The 22,313-nt window shown below is 29.8% G+C and overlaps 1 protein-coding gene across 2 annotated transcripts; it reads left to right on the top strand.

Moving 5' to 3' along the window:
* Nucleotides 1-1,170: 1,170 nt before the first annotated feature.
* LOC142238893 (odorant receptor 45a-like) lies at nucleotides 1,171-20,104 on the top strand. Of its 2 annotated transcripts, none has more exons than XM_075310623.1 (5): nucleotides 1,171-1,528; nucleotides 5,455-5,635; nucleotides 15,165-15,645; nucleotides 19,666-19,821; nucleotides 19,936-20,104. In XM_075310623.1, the coding sequence occupies exons 1-5, from the start codon at nucleotides 1,228-1,230 to the stop codon at nucleotides 20,011-20,013; spliced, it is 1,197 nt and encodes a 398-aa protein (XP_075166738.1). In that variant the 5' UTR covers nucleotides 1,171-1,227; the 3' UTR covers nucleotides 20,014-20,104. The 2 variants fall into 2 exon arrangements, with proteins under 2 accessions (XP_075166738.1, XP_075166739.1); XM_075310624.1 differs by having other exon boundaries at nucleotides 19,666-19,832; nucleotides 19,936-20,099.
* The last annotated feature ends 2,209 nt before the right edge of the window (nucleotides 20,105-22,313 follow it).

Here is a 22,313-nt window from a genome sequence, read left to right on the forward strand (position 1 = left end):
GATCCCCCAAATTTGGGTTGCAGAGCCTCTAAGAGAAACAATTTTCAACCGATCCGGCTGAAATTTGGTACATGGTGTTAGTGTATGGTCTCTAACAACCATGCAAAATTTGGTGCATATCGGTCCATAATTATATATAGCCCCCATATAAACCGATCCCCCGATTTGGATTGCGGAGCCTCTAAGAGAAGCAAATTTCATCCGATCCGGCTGAAACTTGGTACATGGTGTTAGTATATGGTCTCTAACAACCATCGGTCCATAATTATATATAGCCCCCATATAAACCGATCGCCCGATTTGGCTTGCGGAGCCTCTAAGAGAAGCAAATTTTATCCGATCCGGCTGAAATTTGTTACATGGTGTTAGTATATGGTCTCTAACAACCATGCAAAAATTGGTCCATATCGGTCCATAATTATATATAGCCCCCATATAAGCCGATCACCAGATTTGACCACCGGAGCCTCTTAGAAGGCCAAAATTAATTTGATTCAGTTGAAATTTGGTAAGTGATGTTAATATATGGCCTCAAACACCCATGCAAAAATTGGTCGTTATCGGTCCATAATTATATATAGGCCCCATATAAACCGATCCCCAGATTTGACCTCCGGAGCACCTTGGAAGAGCAAAATTCTTCCCATTCGGTTGAAATTTGGTACGTGATGTTAGTATAGGGTATCCAACAACCATGCCGGAATTGGTTCCTATCAGTCCATAATAATATATAGCTCCCATATAAACCGATCCCCAGATTTGACCTCCGGTGCCTTTTGGAGAAGCAAAATTCGTCCGATCTGGTTGAAATTTGGTACGTGGTGGTAGTATATGATATTTTACAACCATGTGAGTTGAAATTTGTGGATGACAGTCGTAGAAGTTTCTACGCAATCCATGGTGGAGGGTACATAAGATTCGGCCTGGCCGAACTTACGGCCGTATATACTTGTTTTAATTTCCTTTGCCTGAATTTCTAACAGTGTGTAATACTCTAGCATCTGGTTCCCGGGATATAAGTGCAAACAGTATTTTTTCGAAAGGCCTTCATTGGTAAAGGCCCACAGGAAGTCATACATGCCTTTTGTCTTTTTCAAAAACCTATTTAAGCAAAATATTTCTTGAAATTCTCCATTCAAAAGTTTAATTTATATTTTCTACGGGAAGTACATTTTTTTCTCGGTTAAAGGATTTTCAAAAAAAATTTTGCCATTGATACCAGGCAATATGTTTATAGTGAAACGTTTTTTTTTTGTTGGTATTAATCCCAAATTATTGGATTCTGAGAATAAAGGCAAACTCATTCAAAATCCATTGATATTGGCATCACTTATGGTATCCTCAGCTCTACTCTATATGGCCGTTATGCATTATTTCTGTGTATATGCTGATGATATTTTTACAGCAATTGATTCTTTGAATATTTCATGTCAGGGTATTATTTGTCTTTTTAAAATGGGCATATTTTTGTATAAGCGAAAGAAATTTATTTCATTAGTTTCTCGTATAAAAAGGAATATTTTTCAAGGTTAGTAAAATTAGAAAAAAAGTTATCCAAATTAAATTTTAAAATAAAGAAAAAAATGTCAAGTATAAAAATTAAAAAAAAAATGTAATTAATTATTTAATTTTTAAACTTGATTCTTGGATATTGGTTAGTTTGATATAAATTTTGTTTTGAGTTTTTTTTTCTTCAAAATCAGTTAAGATTTTAAATTAATAAAATTTGTGAGAGTGATTGTTTTCTGATTTAATGCCGGTATTAAGATCGCATTATAGCGCTTAAGCAGCCATTTTTACACGGTTACTTTTAATAATTAATTTTAAAGGAAATATGTTCAACTTTTTCAGTTGTTGCTTTGGATCATTACCCACCAAGTTATAAAAAAATTGCCAAAAATTATGATTTTATTCTGATTTTATAGATTTTTGTTTTCCATACCCACCATTGATAAAAAATTATTTTTATACCCTCCACCATAGGATGGGAGGTATATTAAATTTGTCATTCCGTTTGTAAACCATCGAAACATTGGTCTAAGACCCCAAAAAGTATATTCTGGGTCCTGGTGAAATTCCGAGTCGATCTAAGCATGTCGATCCGTCCGTCTGTTGAAATCCCACTAACTTCCGAACGAAACAAGCTATCGACTTGAAACTTGGCACAAGTAGTTGTTATTGATGAAGGTCGGATGGTATTGCAAATGGACCATATCGGACCACTTTTACGTATAGCCCCCATATAAACTGACCCCCAGCTTTGGCTTGCGGAGCTTCTTAGAGAAGCAAATTTCATCCGATCCGGTTGAAACTTGGTGCGTAGTGTTAGTATATGGTCTGTAACAACCATGCAAAAATTGGTCCATATCGGCCCATAATTATATATAGCCTCCATATAAACCGATCCCCAGATTTGACCTCTGGAGCCTCTTGGAGGAGCAAAATTTATCCGATCAGGCTGAAATTTGGTACATTGCTCTAGTATATGGCCGCTAACAACTATGCCAAAATTGGTCCATATTGGGCTATACTTATATATAGCCGATCCGCAATCACACAAAAATTGGTCCATATCGGTTTATTCATGGTTGTCACTCGAGCCAAAATTAATCTACCAAAATTTTATATCTATAGAAAAGTTTGTCAAAATTTATTACTACAGAAAGTTTTTTCAAAATTTTATTTCTATAGAAAATTTTGTCAAAATTTTATTACTACAGAAAATTGTTTCAAAATTTTATTTCTGTATAAAATTTTGTCAAAATTTTATTTGTATAGAAAATTTTGTCAACATTTTTTTCTATCGAAAATTTTGTCAACATTTTTTTCTATCGAAAATTTTGTCAAAATTTCATTTCTATAGAAAATTTTGTCAAAATTTTATTTCTATAGAAAATTTTGTCAAAATTTATTTCTATAGAAAATTTTGTCAAAATGTTTTTTCTATCTAAAATTTTGTCAACACTTTTTATCCTATCTACAATTTTGTCAAAATTTTATTTCTATAGAAAATTTTGGTCAAAATTTTTTTTTGAAATTTGGTACATTGCTCCAGTATATGGTCATTAACAACTATGCCAAAATTGGTCCATATTGGGCTATAGTTATATATAGCCGATCCGCAATCACACAAAAATTGGTCCATATCGGTTCATATTCATGGTTGCCACTCGAATCAAAATTAATCTACCAAAATTTTATATCTATAGAAATTTTTGTCAAAATTTTATTAATACAGAAAATTTTTTCAAAATTTCATTTGTATAGAAAATTTTATCTAAATTTTATCACTACAGAAAATTTTTTCAAAATTTTTTTTCTATAGAAAATTTTGTCAAGATTTTATTTGTATAGAATATTTTGCAAAATTTTTTTTGTATCGAAAATTTTGTCAACATTTTATTTCCATCGAAAATTTTGTCAAAATTTTATTTCTATAGAAAATTTTGTCAAAATTTTATTTCTATAGAAAATTTTGTCAAAATTTTATTTCTATAGAAAATTTTGTCAAAATTTTATTTCTATAGAAAATTTTGTCAAAATTTTATTTTTATAGAAAATTTTGTCAAAATTTTATTTCTATAGAAAATTTTGTCAAAATTTTATTTCTATAGAAAATTTTGTCAAAATTTTATTTCTATAAAAAAGTTTGTTAAAATTTTATTTCTATAGAAAGTTTTGGCAAAATTTTATTTCTATAGAAAATTTTGTCAAAATTTTATTTCTATAGAAAATTTTGTCAAAATTTTATTTCTATAGAAAATTTTGTGAACATTTTATTTCTATAGAAAATTTTGTCAAAATTTTATTTCTATAGAAAATTTTGTCAAAATTTTATTTCTATAGAAAATTTTGTCTAAGTTGGCCTGAAATATTGGACTGCTACTATACCTTCTTTAAAATTTATAATAATTTGAATAATAAAAAATTGTCATAGTTTTATTTCTATTAGAAAAAAATTGTAAAAATTGTCCTATAGCAATTTTTTCGAAATTTTTATCAAAAAAATTTTTAAAAATTTATTTCTATTAGAAATGTATATCAAAATTATTTACCAAAAAACATTGTGTAAAAATGCTATTTATTTGACATGATTTTCTTTGTATTCGAAAATTTTATCAAAATGTCTCATAAATAATTGTCAAAATTTTATTTCTATTGGAAATTTTTATTTCTATTAGAAAGTGTTGTCAAAAATCAATTGCAATAATTTTTTCTATTATTATTGAAAATGTTATTTCTTAAAAAATAATAATAAATAATTTCTATAGAAAATTTTGTCAAATATTTATTTCTATAGGAAATTTTGTCAAAATTTTATTTCAATAGAAAATTTTGTCAAAATTTTATTTCTATAGAAAATTTTGTCAAAATTGTATTTTTATAGAAAATTTTGTCAACATTTAATTTCTATAGAAAATTTTGTAAAAATTTTATTTCTATAGAAAATTTTGTCAAAATTTTATTTCTATAGAAAATTTTGCCTAAATTTTATTTCTATAGAAAAATTTTGTTAAAATTTATTTCTATAGAAAATTTTGTCAAAATTTTATTTCTATAAAAAATTTTGCCAAAATTTTATTTCTATAGAAAATTTTGTCAAAATTTATTTCTATAGAACATTTTGTCAAAATTTATTTCTATAGAAAATTTTGTCAACATTTTTTTATCAATCTAAAATTTTGTCAAAATTTTATTTCTAAGAAAATTTTGGTCAACATTTTATTTATATATAAAATTTTGTCAAACTGAATTATATACGTATTTAATCGGCCTGTTTTTAGTTTAATATATACCACGTATGGACTAACTTACAATTTAGAAGACGGCGTTAAGAAGTTTTAAGATTGGCAAGTGTTACCGCAACCCAAGTAATTCGAGTGTGGATGACAGTCTTTAGTAGAAGTTTCTTCGCAATCTTTGGTGGAGGGTACATAAGATTCGGCCTGATTACGGCCGTAAATACTTGTTTTAATAAAATAGATGTTTTGTTTCAATTGCAATTTAAAACATAATTCGTCAAATTTAAAACTAATTTCTTTGTCCTTAATTACAAAGCTTACCATAAGGGAATGATAATTTCTGTCCCCAAGGTCAATTATAAAATTAGTTCAGTGAATTCATGTAGTTGATTAGAACAGTTTAAAAAAATATGTTTTTCGTTGAGATTTTTTTTTTGTAATTTCAATGAAGATTTTTATTGAATTTTTGTTCTGTTTATGATTTTTTCTGATTTAAGTAAAAATATAGTTTAATCAATTACTTTATTTATATTTTTTTTTCAATTTTGTGTTTATTTGGTGATTTGTTTTATGGAAATTGTTTCCATTATCAATTATCAATGAGTGATGGATCAATGATAATATTTCTCATTCTTCTATCGGAAAAGATGGACTAAGTTTTACTAAATTGTTTTTTTTTTTTTATTTTTCTCTACCCTCTATTTTCATGCAGCAAAATCCACTGAATTGGAAATTATACGAACCGAAAATGCGAAAGATGTATTTTCCTGTACAATTTATTATGCAGTTGTTACAGCCACTGGAATATTATCTCTCTTGGAACCATTTATATCTATGGCACATATTTATATGCAATCAAATGAGTTGAAATATATACCACCACAGACGGCTACGTAAGTTTTTTTGTTTTTAAATTATTTAATATGGGAATATTTAGTATTTTTTGTTTTAATCATATATTTTGTTATATATGTATTTAAACATTAGAAATTCACTTGTAATTGTAAAGTCCATCGAGATGTGACAGAATTTACGAGACTAGAATCAAATTGCATTTACTATTGTTTATTTGCGAAAACTGCAGTGCACATTATCTGCAGTAATTATTCGCAGACTAACTTTTATAAAAGAATCAATGTTATGAGACAATCCGTAAACAAATCACTATGGGGGTATGTTTTTTAATTATTTCACCAATTTGTGTAAAGCAGGTTTATACTTGAGTATATCTCAAAAGGGGTACGGAAAGTGTAATACTCATTTTAAAAAATGTACAAAATTAATGATTATGTGCAATAATATTATTTGTATATAGAATTGTGCTATAAATTGTTTTCACATTATATCTTAATGAATTTAACAATTATTTTATTTGTATAAAAATATCATTTTTGGAAATTTTTAGTACAGGGTAGGATAATCTGGTTTAAATACTACTGAAAAATGTCTTTGCACACCTTGAGGCGGTTTGCAATTATCCAAGAGGATTGGTTAGGTGGACCTGATTATTTGCTAACACCAGTAACTAGTTTTAATAGGATTCGTAGTCAAAATTGTTGAAAATGAAAATATCGAAAAAAATAATTAAAACACACATTTGGATAAATTAAAAGTTAGAAGTATATGCCATAAAATTATTTTTTGGTAAGAAATAACAATTTGAATAATAATATAAAAAATTATTGCAATTAATTTTTGACAACATTTTCTAATAGAAATAAAATTTTCCAATAGAAATAAAATGTTGACACTTTTTTTCTAGTTGACATTTTGATAAAAGAAGAAACAAGAAAAACAAGAAAATAGTGACAAATGAATAACATTTCTACAAAATCTCTAATTATACAATTATTTTTCGAGCTTTATGGACAGATATAGATTAAGAACATGGTTAATAGAGCCATTGAAAAGAAAACGCCAGATACCAATCTATACACGCCTGGACTGTACATGTTTCGGTTCGGGCGAATGAACCTTTCCACAGCCTTTAGTATAGATCTGGCTGGGAGAGATAACTCAATTTTGGGCCCTTTATGCTAACTCCTTATGGAGAAAACATTTGGGAAATTTCCTCTTACAAATTGAATCATCTTTTCTCCCACTGTACATCATCTTTTCATATAACTTACAAGTCCCTTAATCTTATTTTTATTTCGTTTTGTTACATAGTAATGCAACAACACGAAATTTATTTTTTAGAAAGCTAATTTGTTAGAATTCACCTAAGTGGTGAACAGTCGAACAATGCTTATTGTTTCTACAGTCAACTACAACATATGACAATTAACAGAAACTGGTTTCCAGGATACAACAACAATTCTAACGCGTACATTAGTCGTGTTTTTCCTAGTTTTACGACGGGCTCATCGTTGCTTATTATATTACATGTTAGCCTGATACCGAAACAGGCAATTGACGTCCAAATGCATTATATCTAAGCAACGATGAGCCCGTCGTAAAACTAGGAAAAACACGACTAATGTACGCGTTAGAATTGTTGTTGTATCCTGGAAACCAGTTTCTGTTAATTGTCATATGTTGTAGTTGACTGTAGAAACAATAAGCATTGTTCGACTGTTCACCACTTAGGTGAATTCTAACAAATTAGCTTTCTAAAAAATAAATTTCGTGTTGTTGCATTACTATGTAACAAAACGAAATAAAAATAAGATTAAGGGACTTGTAAGTTATATGAAAAGATGATGTACAGTGGGAGAAAAGATGATTCAATTTGTAAGAGGAAATTTCCCAAATGTTTTCTCCATAAGGAGTTAGCATAAAGGGCCCAAAATTGAGTTATCTCTCCCAGCCAGATCTATACTAAAGGCTGTGGAAAGGTTCATTCGCCCGAACCGAAACATGTACAGTCCAGGCGTGTATAGATTGGTATCTGGCGTTTTCTTTTCAATGGCTCTATTAACCATGTTCCTTAATCTATATCTGTCCATAAAGCTCGAAAAATAATTGTATAATTAGATATAATGCATTTGGACGTCAATTGCCTGTTTCGGTATCAGGCTAACATGTAATATAATTTCTACAAAATGTTTTTTCGGTAATTAAATTTTGATATACATTTCTAATGGAAATAAAATTTTTAAAAAATTTGTTGATAAAAAATTTCGGAACGAGTTAGTACATATGTTTGAAACACCCAGAAGGAGACGAGATAGACACATGGTGTCTTTGGCAATAATGCTCGGGGTGGTTCCTTGAGTCGATGTAACTATTGATTTTGGAAGAAATCGGTTCAGATTTAGATATAGTTCCCATATATATCTTTCGCCCGATATGCACTTATATGGATCCAGAAGCCAGAGTTTTATGCCGATTTGCTTGAAATTTTGCACAAGGAGTACGATTGATAGTATAGTAATGTGTGCCAAATTTGATTGAAAACGGTTCAGATTTAGATATAGCTTCCATATATATTTTTCGCCCGATATGGACTTATATGGCCCCAGAAGCCAGAGTTTTGGCCCAATTTGGTTGAAATTTTGCACTAGGAGTACAATTAGTAGTGTAATCAAGTGTGCTATATATTATTGAAATCGGTTCAAATTAAGATATATCTCCCATATATATCTTTCGCCCGATGTGGACTTATATGGCGCCAGAATCCAAAATTTTGGGCCAATTTGATTGAAATTTGGCACTAAGAGTACAACTAGTAGTGTAGTCAAGTGTACCAAGTTTGATTGAAATCAGTTCAGATTTAGATATAGCTCCCATATATATCGTTCGTCCGATTTACACTCAAATTACAAAAGTGACCAATCTTTTAAACCGATTTACTTGAAATTTTGCACAGGAAGTAGAATTAACATTCCAACTGTCTGTACCAAATTTGGTTGCAAATACCAACGTTTTCCTAGTAAAAGCCACCGTGGTGCAATGGTTAGCATGCCCGCCTTGCATACACAAGGTCGTGGGTTCGATTCCTGCTACGACCGAACACCAAAAAGTTTTTCAGCGGTGGATTATCCCACCTCAGTAATGCTGGTGACATTTCTGAGGGTTTCAATGCTTCTCTTAGTGGTTTCACTGGAATGTGGAACGCCGTTCGGACTCGGCTATAAAAAGGAGGTCCCTTGTCATTGAGCTTAACATGGAATCGGGCAGCACTCAGTGATAAGAGAGAAGTTCACCACTGTGGTATCACAATGGACTGAATGGTCTAAGTGAGCCTGATACATCGGGCTGCCACATAACCTAACCTAACCTAACCTAACCTAGTAAAATCGCCTAAAATTTTTTTTATAGATTTATTGGTATAATTAAAAATCCTACACCCCAAATTATTTTTTAACGAATTTGGCTATATTACCACACTAATTGAACGATTTCCTATTCTACTTCTTCTAATGTAAATCTTAACATTGTGCTATTCCACGGAAGTATCATAGAATATGAAATTTACACAAATATCATTAAGCCACAAACAACTATTTTTAAAATCCATGTGATATTTTATATATGTATAAACGGGCGGTGTTAAGCTTACGTTTCACAAGAGAAAACCAAAAATAAAAGTACAGATTAAAATGTTTCGCATATTTTTTACTAACATAGTGTACCATCTCAGGGCATTAGCCGACTTAAATTTTATGTGTATAGATTATAAATTTTGTTCAGATTTTTTTACATTTTGCATTTTCATTTTCTTCACAAATGTTAAACTTTTCTAATATTACACTTTTGTTTAGCCTTGGTGCCATTATGATAATTTTCTGCACTGCTTGTTGCGAACAAAACACACGACTAAACAGCAAACTCAAACGACTTACGCATATTCATTCCCTAACAACTACAACACAATTATCTTAACTACCGTTAGTCTTTAGTCATTGTCGTCAGAATTATTGTTGCTACTGCTATCGACTTGTGTCTTTACGAAGTCGTTGTTGTTGCAGACGAAATCATTTTATGTGTAACTGTTTCATTTCATTTTTGTTCAAGTCATATTCATGGTTGTAGCTGTAGCAGTAGTCTTTTGACAAAATGTGTTTAGGCGTTCGGTATGCATTAGTTAATTTTTGTCTGCTATTGCTATTTTTTCGTCAGCAATTCAAACCCTGGTTTTGACAAAATTTTCGATTAGAAAGAAATTTGTGACGAATTTTTCGAAAATAAATAAAATTTTTACAAAATGTTCTCTCAGTAATTAAATTTTGACATATTTTTTCTAATAGAAATAAAAATTTAAAAACTATCCCAACAGAGAAAAGGTTGTCAAAATAATTATATTTTAATTAATCTAATAAGTATTTGATTAATATTTGATTAAAAAAATCATTCTTTGGAATCCTTGAAATACTTTGAGATGGTTTATGATATGAGAAGGGAAATGTCTTCAAAATTATCGTATAGTATCGATAACGTTAATCTGGTTATTTGCTAACAAGTCTTATTTACCAGGATTTCAGGCAAAAATAAACAAGTATATACGGCCGTAAGTTCGGCCAGGCCGAAGCTTATGTACCCTCCATCATGGATTGCGTAGAAACTTCTTCTAAACACTGCCATCCACAATCGACCACCATCTTCTAAATTGTATGTAAGTCCATACGTGGTATATATTAAATCAAAAAAGATCGATCCAATACGTATATAATTCAGTTTGACAAAGTGGACATAAAATTTTGACAAAATTTTCTACAGAAATAAAATTTTAACAAAATTTTCTATAGAAATAAAATTTTCACAAAATTTTCTATAGAAATAAAATCTTGGTAGATTATTTGTGGCTCGAGTGGCAACCATGATTATGAAAAGAATAAAATTTGAACAAAATTATCTATAGAAATAAAATTTTGACAAAATTTTCTATAGAAATAAAATTTTATTATGAACCGAATAAAATTTGAACAAAATTTTGTCTAGAAATAAAATTTTGACAAAATTTTCTATAGAAATAAAATTTTGACAACCATGATTATGAACCGATATGGACCAATTTTTGTGTGATTGGACCAATTTTGGTATGGTTGTTAGCGACCATATACTAACACCACGTTCCTAATTTGAACCGGATTGGATGAATTTTGCTCCTCCAAGAGGCTCCGGAGGTCAAATCTGGAGAACGTTTTATATGGGGGCTATATATAATTATGGACCGATATGGACCAATTCGGGCACGGTTGTTAAAGATCATATACTAACACCAAATTACAACCGGCTTGGATGAAATTTGCTTCTCTTGGAGATTTCGCAAGCCAAATCTGGGGATCGGTTTATATGGGGGCTATATATAATTATGAACCGACGTGGACCAATTTTTGCATGGTTGTTAGAGACCATATACCAACATCATGTACCAAATTTCAGCCGGATCGGATGAAATTTGCTTCTCTTTGAGGCTCCGCAAGCCAAATCTGGGGATCGGTTTATATGGGGGCTATATATAATTATGGACCGATGTGGACCAATTTTTGCATGGTTGTTAGAGACCATATACCAACACCATGTACCAAATTTCAGCAGGATCGGATGAAATTTGCTTCTCTTTGAGGCTCCGCAAGCCAAATCTGGGGATCGGTTTATATGGGGGCTATATATAATTATGGACCGATGTGAACCAATTTTTACATGGTTATTAGAGACCATGTACCAACACCACGTACCAAATTTCAGCCGGATCGGATGAAATATGCTTCTGTTAGAGGCTCCACAAGCCAAATCTGAGGGTCCCTTTATATGGGGGCTATACGTAAACGTGGACCGATATAGCCCATTTTCAATACCATCCGACCTACATCGATAACAACTACTTGTACCAAGTTTCAAGTCGATAGCTTGTTTCGTTCGGAAGTTAGCGTGATTTCAACAGACGGACGGACGGACGGACATGCTTAGATCGACTCAGAATTTCACCACGACCCAGAATATATATACTTTATGGGGTCTTAGAGTAATATTTCGATGTGTTACAAACGGAATGACAAAGTTAATATACCCCCATCCTATGATGGAGGGTATAAAAAAGAAAAAATAAATAAAAACAAAAAAAAAAAAAACATTGTAATAAAGTAAAAACAAGTATATACGGCCGTAAGTTCGGCCAGGCCGAAGCTTATGTACCCTCCATCATGGATTGCGTAGAAACTTTTTCTAAACACTGCCATCCACAATCGAATTAGTTAAGTTGCGGTAACGCTTGCCGATGGCAAGGTATCTTAAAACCTCCTAACACCATCTTCTAAATTGTATGTAAGTCCATACGTGGTATATATTAAATCAAAAAAGATCGATCCAATACGTATATAATTCAGTTTGACAAAGTAGACATAAAATTTTGACAAAATTTTCTACAGAAATAAAATTTTAACAAAATTTTCTATAGAAATAAAATTTTCTATAGAAATAAAAATTTTGACAAAATTTTCTATAGAAAAAAAATTTTGATAAAAATTTCTACAGAAATAAAATTTTGACAAAATTTTCTATAGAAATAGACTTTTGACACAATATTCTATAGAAATAAAATCTTGGTAGATTATTATTGGCTCGAGTGGCAACCATGATTATGAACCGAATAAAATTTGAACAAAATTTTCTATAGAAATAAAATTTTGACAATGATGAAAATTTTATTGTGAACCGAATAAAATTTTAACAAAATTTTCTCTAGAAATAAAATTTTGACAAAATTTTCTATATAAATAAAATTTTGGTAGATTAATTTTGGCTCTAGTGGCAACCATGGTTATGAACCGATATGGACCAATTTTTGAGTGATTGGACCAATTGTTGTATGGTTGTTAGCGACCATATACTAACACCACGTTCCTAATTTGAACCGGATCGGATGAATTTTGCTTCTCCAAGAGGCTCCGGAGGTCAAATCTGGAGAACGTTTTATATGGGGGCTATATATAATTATGGACCGATATGGACCAATTCTGGCACGGTTGTTAAAGATCATATATTAACACCATTTTCAAAATTACAACCGGATTGGATGAAATTTGCTTCTCTTGGAGACTTCGCAAGCCAAATCTGGGGATCGGCTTATATGGGGGCTATATATAATTATGAACCGATGTGGACCAATTTTTGCATGGTTATTAGAGACCATATAACAATACCAAGTACCAAATTTCAGCCGGATCGGATGCAGTTTGCTTCTCTTTGGGGCTTCGCAAGCCAAATCTGGAGATCGGTTTATATGGGGTCCATATATAATTATGGACCGATGTGGACCAATTTTTGCATGGTTATTAGAGACCATATACCAACATCATGTACCAAATTTCAGCCGGATCGGATGAAATTTGCTTCTCTTTGAGGCTCCGCAAGCCAAATCTGGGGATCGGTTTATATGGGGGCTTTATATAATTATGGACCGATGTGCACCAATTTTTGCACGATTGTTAGAGACCATCTACCAACACCATGTACCAAATTTTAGCCGGATCGGATGAAATATGCTTCTCTTAGAGGCTCCACAAGCCAAATCTGGGGATCGGTTTATATGGGGGCTATATATAATTATGGACCGATGTGGACCAATTTTGCACGATTGTTAGAGACCATCTACCAACACCATGTACCAAATTTTAGCCGGATCGGATGAAATATGCTTCTCTTAGAGGCTCCACAAGCCAAATCTGGGGATCGGTTTATATGGGGGCTATATATAATTATGGACCGATGTGGACCAATTTTTGCATGATTGTTAGAGACCATCTACCAACACCATGTACCAAATTTCAGCCGGATCGGATGAAATATGCTTCTCTTAGAGGCTCCACAAGCCAAATCTGGGGATCGGTTAAATGGGGGCTATATATAATTATGGACCGATGTGGTCCAATTTTTGCACGATTGTTAGAGACCATCTACCAACACCATGTACCAAATTTCAGCCGGATCGGATGAAATATGCTTCTCTTAGAGGCTCCACAAGCCAAATCTGGGGATCGGTTAAATGGGGGCTATATATAATTATGGACCGATGTGGACCAATTTTTGCATGATTGTTAGAGACCATCTACCAACACCATGTACCAAATTTCAGCCGGATCGGATGAAATATGCTTCTCTTAGAGGCTCCACAAGCCAAATCTGGGGATCGGTTTATATGGGGGCTATATATAATTATTGACCGATGTAGACCAATTTTTGCATAGTTGTTAGAGACCATATACTAACACAATGTACCAAATTTCAGCCGGATCGGATGAAATTTGCTTCTCTTTTAGGCTCCGAAAGCCAAATCTGGGGAACGGTTTATATGGGGGCTATATATAATTATGAACCGATGTGGACCAATTTTTGCATGGTTGTTAGAGACCATATACCAACACTATATACCAAATTTCAGCCAGATCGGATGAAATATGCTTCTGTTAGAGGCTCCACAAGCCAAATCTGAGGGTCCCTTTATATGGGGGCTATACGTAAAAGTGAACCGATATGGCCCATTTTCAATACCATCCGACCTACATCGATAACAACTACTTGTGCCAAGTTTCAAGTCGATAGCTTGTTTCGTTCGGAAGTTAGCGTGATTTCAACAGACGGACGGACGGACGGACGGACGGACATGCTTAGATCGACTCAGAATTTCACCACGACCCAGAATATATATACTTTATGGGGTCTTAGAGCAATATTTCGATGTGTTAGAAACGGAATGACAAAGTTAATATACCCCCATCCTATGATGGAGGGTATAATAATAACAATGCAATGCAAGGCTTTTTTGATTATATCCTAATTAATATACCAATTTATTTATTTATGTGTGACAAAAAACTGGTTTAAATGCTATTGAAAATTTTCTTAGCATATTTTGAGGCGGGCTTTATTTGAAAAATTTATGTTAGAGAAGAGAAAAGTGCTAATAAATGTGTAAAAGTATGGGTTACGTAAAACAGATTGTATGCTAAGATCCATTACCTAAGCCAGATTCGAGACCAACATTTATTTATTTATTCAGTTTAGAATAAAGGAATCCGAAATTAAAAAAAGTGAGCCAACATGACAAAAAGTTGGCAATACAATGGAAATAATATAGAATTTAGTGGTACAAAAAAATATATCGCACTTAAAAAGTTGGTAATTTGATAGTAAGAAAGAATATCTCTATCTATCAGCCACCATACATGATTAAACAAAACTTAAATATAGCGATTAGCTAAGATAATAATATCTTATTATAATATAAAGTTCCGAACCGAATTGTATAAGGCTTGTTTTGGATCAGAATAAGAAAGCCTTCAATGTCTGGATTACAAGTAAAGTATCTACAGATGTCTTAGACTCAGGGTTCTTTGCAATGGCATGCCTCATATTTACCTTTCTAAAGCTTTGAAAACTAACACATATATACGTTTTTTTATTTCTATTGTTGAAAATTTGCTTTTATTTATTTTTTTAATTTTTCTAACCCCCTTTCCAACCTCCTTTCTTTCTTAGTTACATTTGGGATTACAACAACATTCAAGGTTATACCATTGTTTATATCTGGAATGTAATGACAGTCCACATTCTAGCATTTGGTTCGGTGGCCATGGACAGTCTATTCTCATGGTTTGTCTGTAACATTGTGGCACAATTTCGCATAGTGGTACATCGATTTCAACAGGCTGCTATTCTGAGGCCGTTACATCTAGTGGATGCCCCAGTGGAAGTAAACGCTGTCCAAGAGCAAGCAATCATTGAGAGTATTAAAATGCATATTCGTACAATGAATATGGTATATGATTTGAATGACATGTTCGGTGATATAATATTTGTGAAATTTATTATATCCGGTGTGCAGATTAGTTCATTGACATTCTGTTTGATTCTTCGTACCCATTCAGTGAGTAATATGGCCTATTTGTTTTTATTTTTGTCTGCGGTTGCCATACAATTGATGTTGTATTGCTACAATGGACAGCGAATAGCCGATGAGGTAAGATGGAATTTTATTAAATTGAAATTTTTCACACCTAAAATTTTGGCCAAAATTTTCCAGTGGCATAAAAACAATTTTCTAGAAGAATACAATTTTGGCATTTTGAAAAAATTGCACAATATTTTTCATAAACATAAAATTTTGACAAAATTTTGCTTATAGATATACATTTTTGACAATTTTTTCTAATACAAATAAAGTTTGGGTAATTTGTTAAAAAAGGCAACAATTTTGAAGAAATGTCCCATTAGAAAAAAATATTTATTTTTTTTCTAATAGAAATAAAATTTTGACAAAATTTTCGAAAAGGAACTACATTTTGAAAAAAAAAATAAAGAAATGTAATTTTAACAAAATTTTTAATATTTTGATAAAGTAGTCTAGGAAAAAATAATCCAGACACTTTTCTAATAGAAATAAAATATTAACAAAAAAACAAGTATATACGGCCGTAAGTTCGGCCAGGCCGAAGCTTATGTACCCTCCATCATGGATTGCGTAGAAACTTCTTCTAAACACTGTCATCCACAATCGAATTACTTAAGTTGCGGTAACGCTTGCCGAAGGTATCTTAAAACCTCCTAACACCATCTTCTAAATTGTATGTAAGTCCATACGTGGTATATATGAAACCAAAAAAGATCGATCCAATACGTATATAATTCAGTTTGGCAAAGTAGACATAACATTTTGACAAAATTTTCTACAGAAATAAAATTTTAACAAAATTTTCTATAGAATTAAAATTTTCACAAAATTTTCTATAGAAATAAAAATTTTCACAAAATTTTCTATAGAAATAAAAATTTTGACAAAATATTCTATAGAAAGAAAATTTTAACAAACTTTTCTATAGAAATAAACTTTTGGCAAAATTTTCTATAGAAATAAAATCTTGGTAGATTATTTGTGGCTTGAGTGGCAACCATGATTATGAACCGAATAAAATTTGAACAAAATTTTCTATAGAAATAAAATTTTGACAAAATTTTCTATAGAAATAAAATTTTGACAAAATTTTCTATAGAAATAAAATTTTGAAAATGATGAAAATTTTATTATGAACCGAATAAAATTTTAACAAAATTTTCTCTAGAAATAAAATTTTGACAAAATTTTCTATAGAAATAACATTTTGACAAAATTTTCTATAGAAATAAAATTTTGGTAGATTCTTTTTGGCTCTAGTGGCAACTATGATTATGAACCGATATGGACCAATTTTGGTATGGTTCTTAGCGACCATATACTAACACCACGTTCCTAATTTGAACCGGATTGGATTAATTTTGCTCCTCCAAGACGCTCCGGAGATCAAATCTGGAGAACGTTTTATATGGGGGCTATATATAATTATGGACCGATATGAACCAGTTTTTGCATGGTTGTTAGAGACCATATACCAATATCATGTACCAAATTTCAGCCGGATCGAATGAAATTTGCTTCTCTTTTAGGCTCCGCAAGCCAAATCTGGGGATCGGTTTATATGGGGGCTATATATAATTATGGACCGATGTTGACCAATTTTTGCATGATTGTTAGAGACCATATACCAACACCATGTACTAAATTTCAGCCGGATCGGATGCAATTTTCTTCTCTTTGAGGCTTCGCAAGCCAAATCTGGAGATGGGTTTATATGGGGTCTGTATATAATTATGGACCGATGTGGACCAATTTTTGCATGGTTGTTAGAGACTATATACCAACATCATGTACCAAATTTCAGATGGATCGGATGAAATTTGCTTCTCTTTGAGGCTCCACAAGCCAAATCTGGGGATCGGTTTATATGGGGGCTATACGTAAACGTGGACCGATATGGCCCATTTTCAATACCATCTTACCTACATCGATAACAACTACTTGTGCCAAGTTTCAAGTCGATAGCTTGTTTCGTTCGGAAGTTAGCGTGATTTCAACGGACGGACGGACATGCTTAGATCGACTCAGAATTTCACCACGACCCAGAATATATATACTTTATGGGGTCTTAGAGCAATATTTCGATGTGTTACAAACGGAATGACAAAGTTAATATACCCCCATCCTATGATGGAGGGTATAAAAAGAATAAAATTTTCTAGAAAATAAAATTTTAATAGACGAATTTTTCTAATGCGAATAAAATGCCGAAAAAAAATGTAATAGAGATAAAATGTGAACACTTTTTTTACAGAAATTTTGAAAATTTTTTAAACTAGAAATAATATTTGGACAAAATTTTCTATAGAATTTTCCAATGGAAATAATATAATAATAGAAATATAATTTGGACAGACATTAGAATTTATCTAATAGAAATAAATCATTGATAAAATTATCTAATCAAAAAATTTTTTTTTGACAAAAATTTCTAATAGAAATAAAAGTTTGAAAAAATTGCCAATTATTCAATCAGAAATAAATTTTTGACAAAATCTTCTCCACAGAAAAAAAAGTAAACTATGTCATGGGAAAAATGAACTATATCTTGCGAAAATTTAACTAAATTGTATTCCAAATTTTGAGATTCATTAAATTTTCTGACATTTTTAGATTTTTAACTACCATTTATGAAATGCATCCTTCTTGAAAAGCAAAAATTAACTAAAATTAAAGAAAAAATCTTAGGCGCCAGATCATTCCCATTTCAAAAACGATGTAGTTCATGCTTACTATTTTTGAGGTGTGTACTGAAACCTTCTTCTATTTTAGTTAGAATTGAACTTATTTGTATGTCATTGAAATTTTACTGCCATTTAGTTAAGAAATTTTTGAGACAAACTTCGAATAAAGAAAAAATCTTTGGCTGGGGAAAACTTCTTTAAAAAAAATAAATAAATAAAATAAAATAATTTTTTTACAATAAATATAAGTTAATTTTAGCATCAGTTTTACAACTAACCTTTTTTCTGTGTACATGAAATAAGATTTTGACCAATTTTTTAAACAGAAACTAAATTTGGATTAAGTTTTCTAATATATATTAAATGTGAATAAATATTTCTTAGTGAAATTTTTAAAAACTTTACCAAATTTTCCATAGAAATAAAATGTGGACAAAATTTGCTAATAGAAATGAAATTTTTAAAATTTTTTTTAGACAAAAAAATTTTTCTAATAGAAATAAAATTTGGATACAATTTTCTACTATTTTGTTGTTGTTGTTTTTTGTCTAATAGACTTACAATTTAAGGTTAAATTTAAATTTCGAATTAAAGACATTTTGAAATATAAATATAATAGTGACATAATAATCGAATTCTATAAAAGAAAAAATAAATTGTATAAAAGAAATAAAATGTTTACAACTATTCACAAAAAAAAACAAGCAAACAAAAATAGAAATTTTCTATTAAAATAAAATTTCTGCAAAATTTTGTAATAGAAATAAAACGTTTATAAAATTTTCTTATAGAAATACATTTTTAACAAAATTTTCTAATAGGAATAAAGGTTTTAAAATAATATCAAATAGAAATAAAATTTTAATGCAATTTTCTATTAGAAAAAAATAATAGAAATGGATATATTACAAAAACTTTGAGAAAAATAAAATGTTGACAGATTTTTTAATAGAAACAAACTAGAAATAATAGCCTTCTATATTAAAACTAAAATCAGAAATCTCTTATTTGAAGTACAAGTTTGAAAATAGTTTCTAATAGAAATAAAATAAAATATTAATCAGAAATCTCTTATTTGAAATACAAGTTTGAAAATAGTTTCTAATAGAAATAAAATATTATAATTTCTAGTAGAAAATATACTTCAAAAAAAATCTTAAAAAAAATGTTTGACAATATTTTCTAAAGGAAATACTTAAAAAAAAATGTTGATAAAAATTTCTTAAAAAATTAAAGTTTGTACGAAATTCTTGTCAAAAATTTCTATAGAAATATATTAAAAATTTTTTTGATAAAAATAAAAATTACCTAAAATTTACTTAGCTATTTTTTAATACTTTATATTCCCAAATCAATATATGAATGTCTCATATTTGTTTATATAAAAACAAACTCTTTTTTTCAGAGCTTAAGAGTCGCATCAGAGATTTATGGTGCTTTCGAATGGTCCCATTTGGCGAAATCTACTAAAAAATTACTTATGATGCCAATGATGCGTTCACAAAAACAGTATAAATTGATTGGAGTATTCTTTACTGTTGATTTGAATTTATATTTATGGGTAATTATTTTGTGTGTGTGTGTGTGTTTGTATTTGACTCCTGGGCTTGGGTGTCAACTTTTTTGCCAGGAGCTGGCCAGGATATATAAACAGTTTTCTTGTTTATTTTTTCAGGTTTTTAGAACTGCAGGTTCGATAGTAGCAGCTCTAAAGACATTGGATGAAAATGGAAAAGAGACAATTATGGATTAAAAATATTGAGTCTTATTGAGACATTTTGTGTATTCGTTTGTTAATAAATAAATTGATTTGGATATCGCAGATAAATAAAATATGAAGTGTATAACCTGAGATAGAATTTTTGTTTCAATAGAAACTATATTTTTTCAAAATTTTGTTTAGGAAAGTAATGTTGTTAAAATGTTCTACAGAAATAAAGGTAAATTAAAATTTGCTATAGAAAATATATTTGGTATTGTGAAATATGTATGTCCTACACATTTTATATTTATAAGAAATTTTTATTGATTTTTTTCACAAATAAAGTTAACGTACTATTAAACCATAAATTAATCATAATTTATTGAATTCGAAGGATATCAGCGGACTCGCTTTTACAGTATTTATTTGTTTGTTAATTCCCATTTATATATTCGTTTAATAATTAATTGTTGGAAATTTTTTAAATGCCCTCTTAACAAACGATTTTCACAGATTAATAAAAAACCATACCTTGCTGAAAAGTTGGCATAAACGAAAATTAATAAGGACCACATGTAGACAATTGTCCAAATAGGATAACTCACAATTGTGTAAAAGCAGTTATGTTTAAATTTATTATGGACAACTGAATTTTGGACTATTTCACGTAGACTTTTTGGAGGCCAGTAGGCTGAAAGATAATTTATTTCTCCTGTGGAAAACAAATAAAATTTAAAGTTGACTTTTACATTTTTGTACAAAAAGTCGATTATATGAAAGATCGATTTCGACTTTTGTATCCCTATCTGAAAGGTTTTCTAGTATATTCTGAAAGTATTACATTTTCGTGTTTTTACGAAGCCATGTATGATGTATCCAGTGATGTCATTTTGACAATTTAGTGACAAATTTGCAAATAATTTTCGTGTTACGATACTTTTGTATCGTAATGTATTTTTGTATCAATTTTTAATTATCTTCGTATTTTTTTCAATTTTATCAATTTTATCAATTTTAAATAATTATTTCCATATGAATTGCAATTTGTGGACTTCGAAAGTGATTCCTATTGCTTTTATTAACGGTGCTTCTGCATATGAGAGAACTTCTACATAGTATAATGCTTATAAGCAAACATTTGTACTGCCTAACAGTATGCAACAATCTTTAGGAAATTTGCCTATAAAAGTCACTTTGAAGCAGGGTTACCATTGCGTCACTTTAATGACACATTGGGACTATTTTCGAGCGCTGGTAACTTGGTAACCACGTGGTTGGTAACCAATAAATGCTACATTTTTTAAATATATGTACCCATTTCTTGTCATGTTATGTGTTTTTTGTAAATTATGATATTAAATCACGGTTGCCACTCGAGCCAAAAATAATCTACAAAAATTTTATTTCTATAGAAAATTTAGTCAAAATATTCTTTATATAGAAAATATTGTCAAAATTTTATTTCTATAAAAAATTTTATCAAAATGTTATTTCTATAGAAAATTTTTGTCAAAATGTTACTTCTATAGAAAATTTTATCAAAATGTTATTTCCATAGAAAATTTTATCAAAATGTTATTTCAATAGAAAATTTTGTCCAAATTTTTTTCTATAGAAAATGTTGTCGAAATTGTATTTCTATAGAAAATTTTTTCAAAATTTTATTTCTATAAAAAATTTTATCAAAATTTTATTTCTATAGAAAATTTTATCAAAATGTTATTTCTATAGAAAATTTTGTCAAAATTTTATTTCTATAGAAAATTTTATCAAAATGTTTTTTCTATAGAAAATTCTGTCAAAATTTTATTTCTATAGAAAATTTTATCAAAATGTTATTTTCATAGAAAATTTTGTCAAAATTTTATTTCTATAGAAAATTTTGTCAAATTTTATTTCTATAGAAAATTTTGCCAAATTTTTATTTCTATAGAAAATTTTGTCAAAATTTTATTTCTATAGGAAATTTTATCAAAATGTTATTTCTATAAAAAAGTTTGTCAACATTTTATTTCTATAGGAAATTTTGTCAAAATTTTATTTCTATGGACAATTTTGTCAAAATTTTATTTCTATAGAAAATTTTGCCAAGTATTTATGTCTATAGAAAATTTTGTCAAATTTTTATTTCTATAGAAAATTTTGACAAAATTTTATTTCTATAGAAAATTTTATCAAAATGTTTTTTTATAGAAAATTCTGTCAAAATGTTTTTTCTATAGAAAATGTTATCAAAATGTTATTTCCATAGAAAATTTTATCAAAATTTTATTTCCATAGAAAATTTTGTCAAAATTTTATTTCTATAGAAAATTTTGTCAAAATTTTATTTCTATAGAAAATTTTGCCAA

Source organism: Haematobia irritans, chromosome 5, assembly GCF_050003625.1.
Source record: "Haematobia irritans isolate KBUSLIRL chromosome 5, ASM5000362v1, whole genome shotgun sequence".
Lineage (NCBI taxonomy): Eukaryota > Metazoa > Arthropoda > Insecta > Diptera > Muscidae > Haematobia > Haematobia irritans.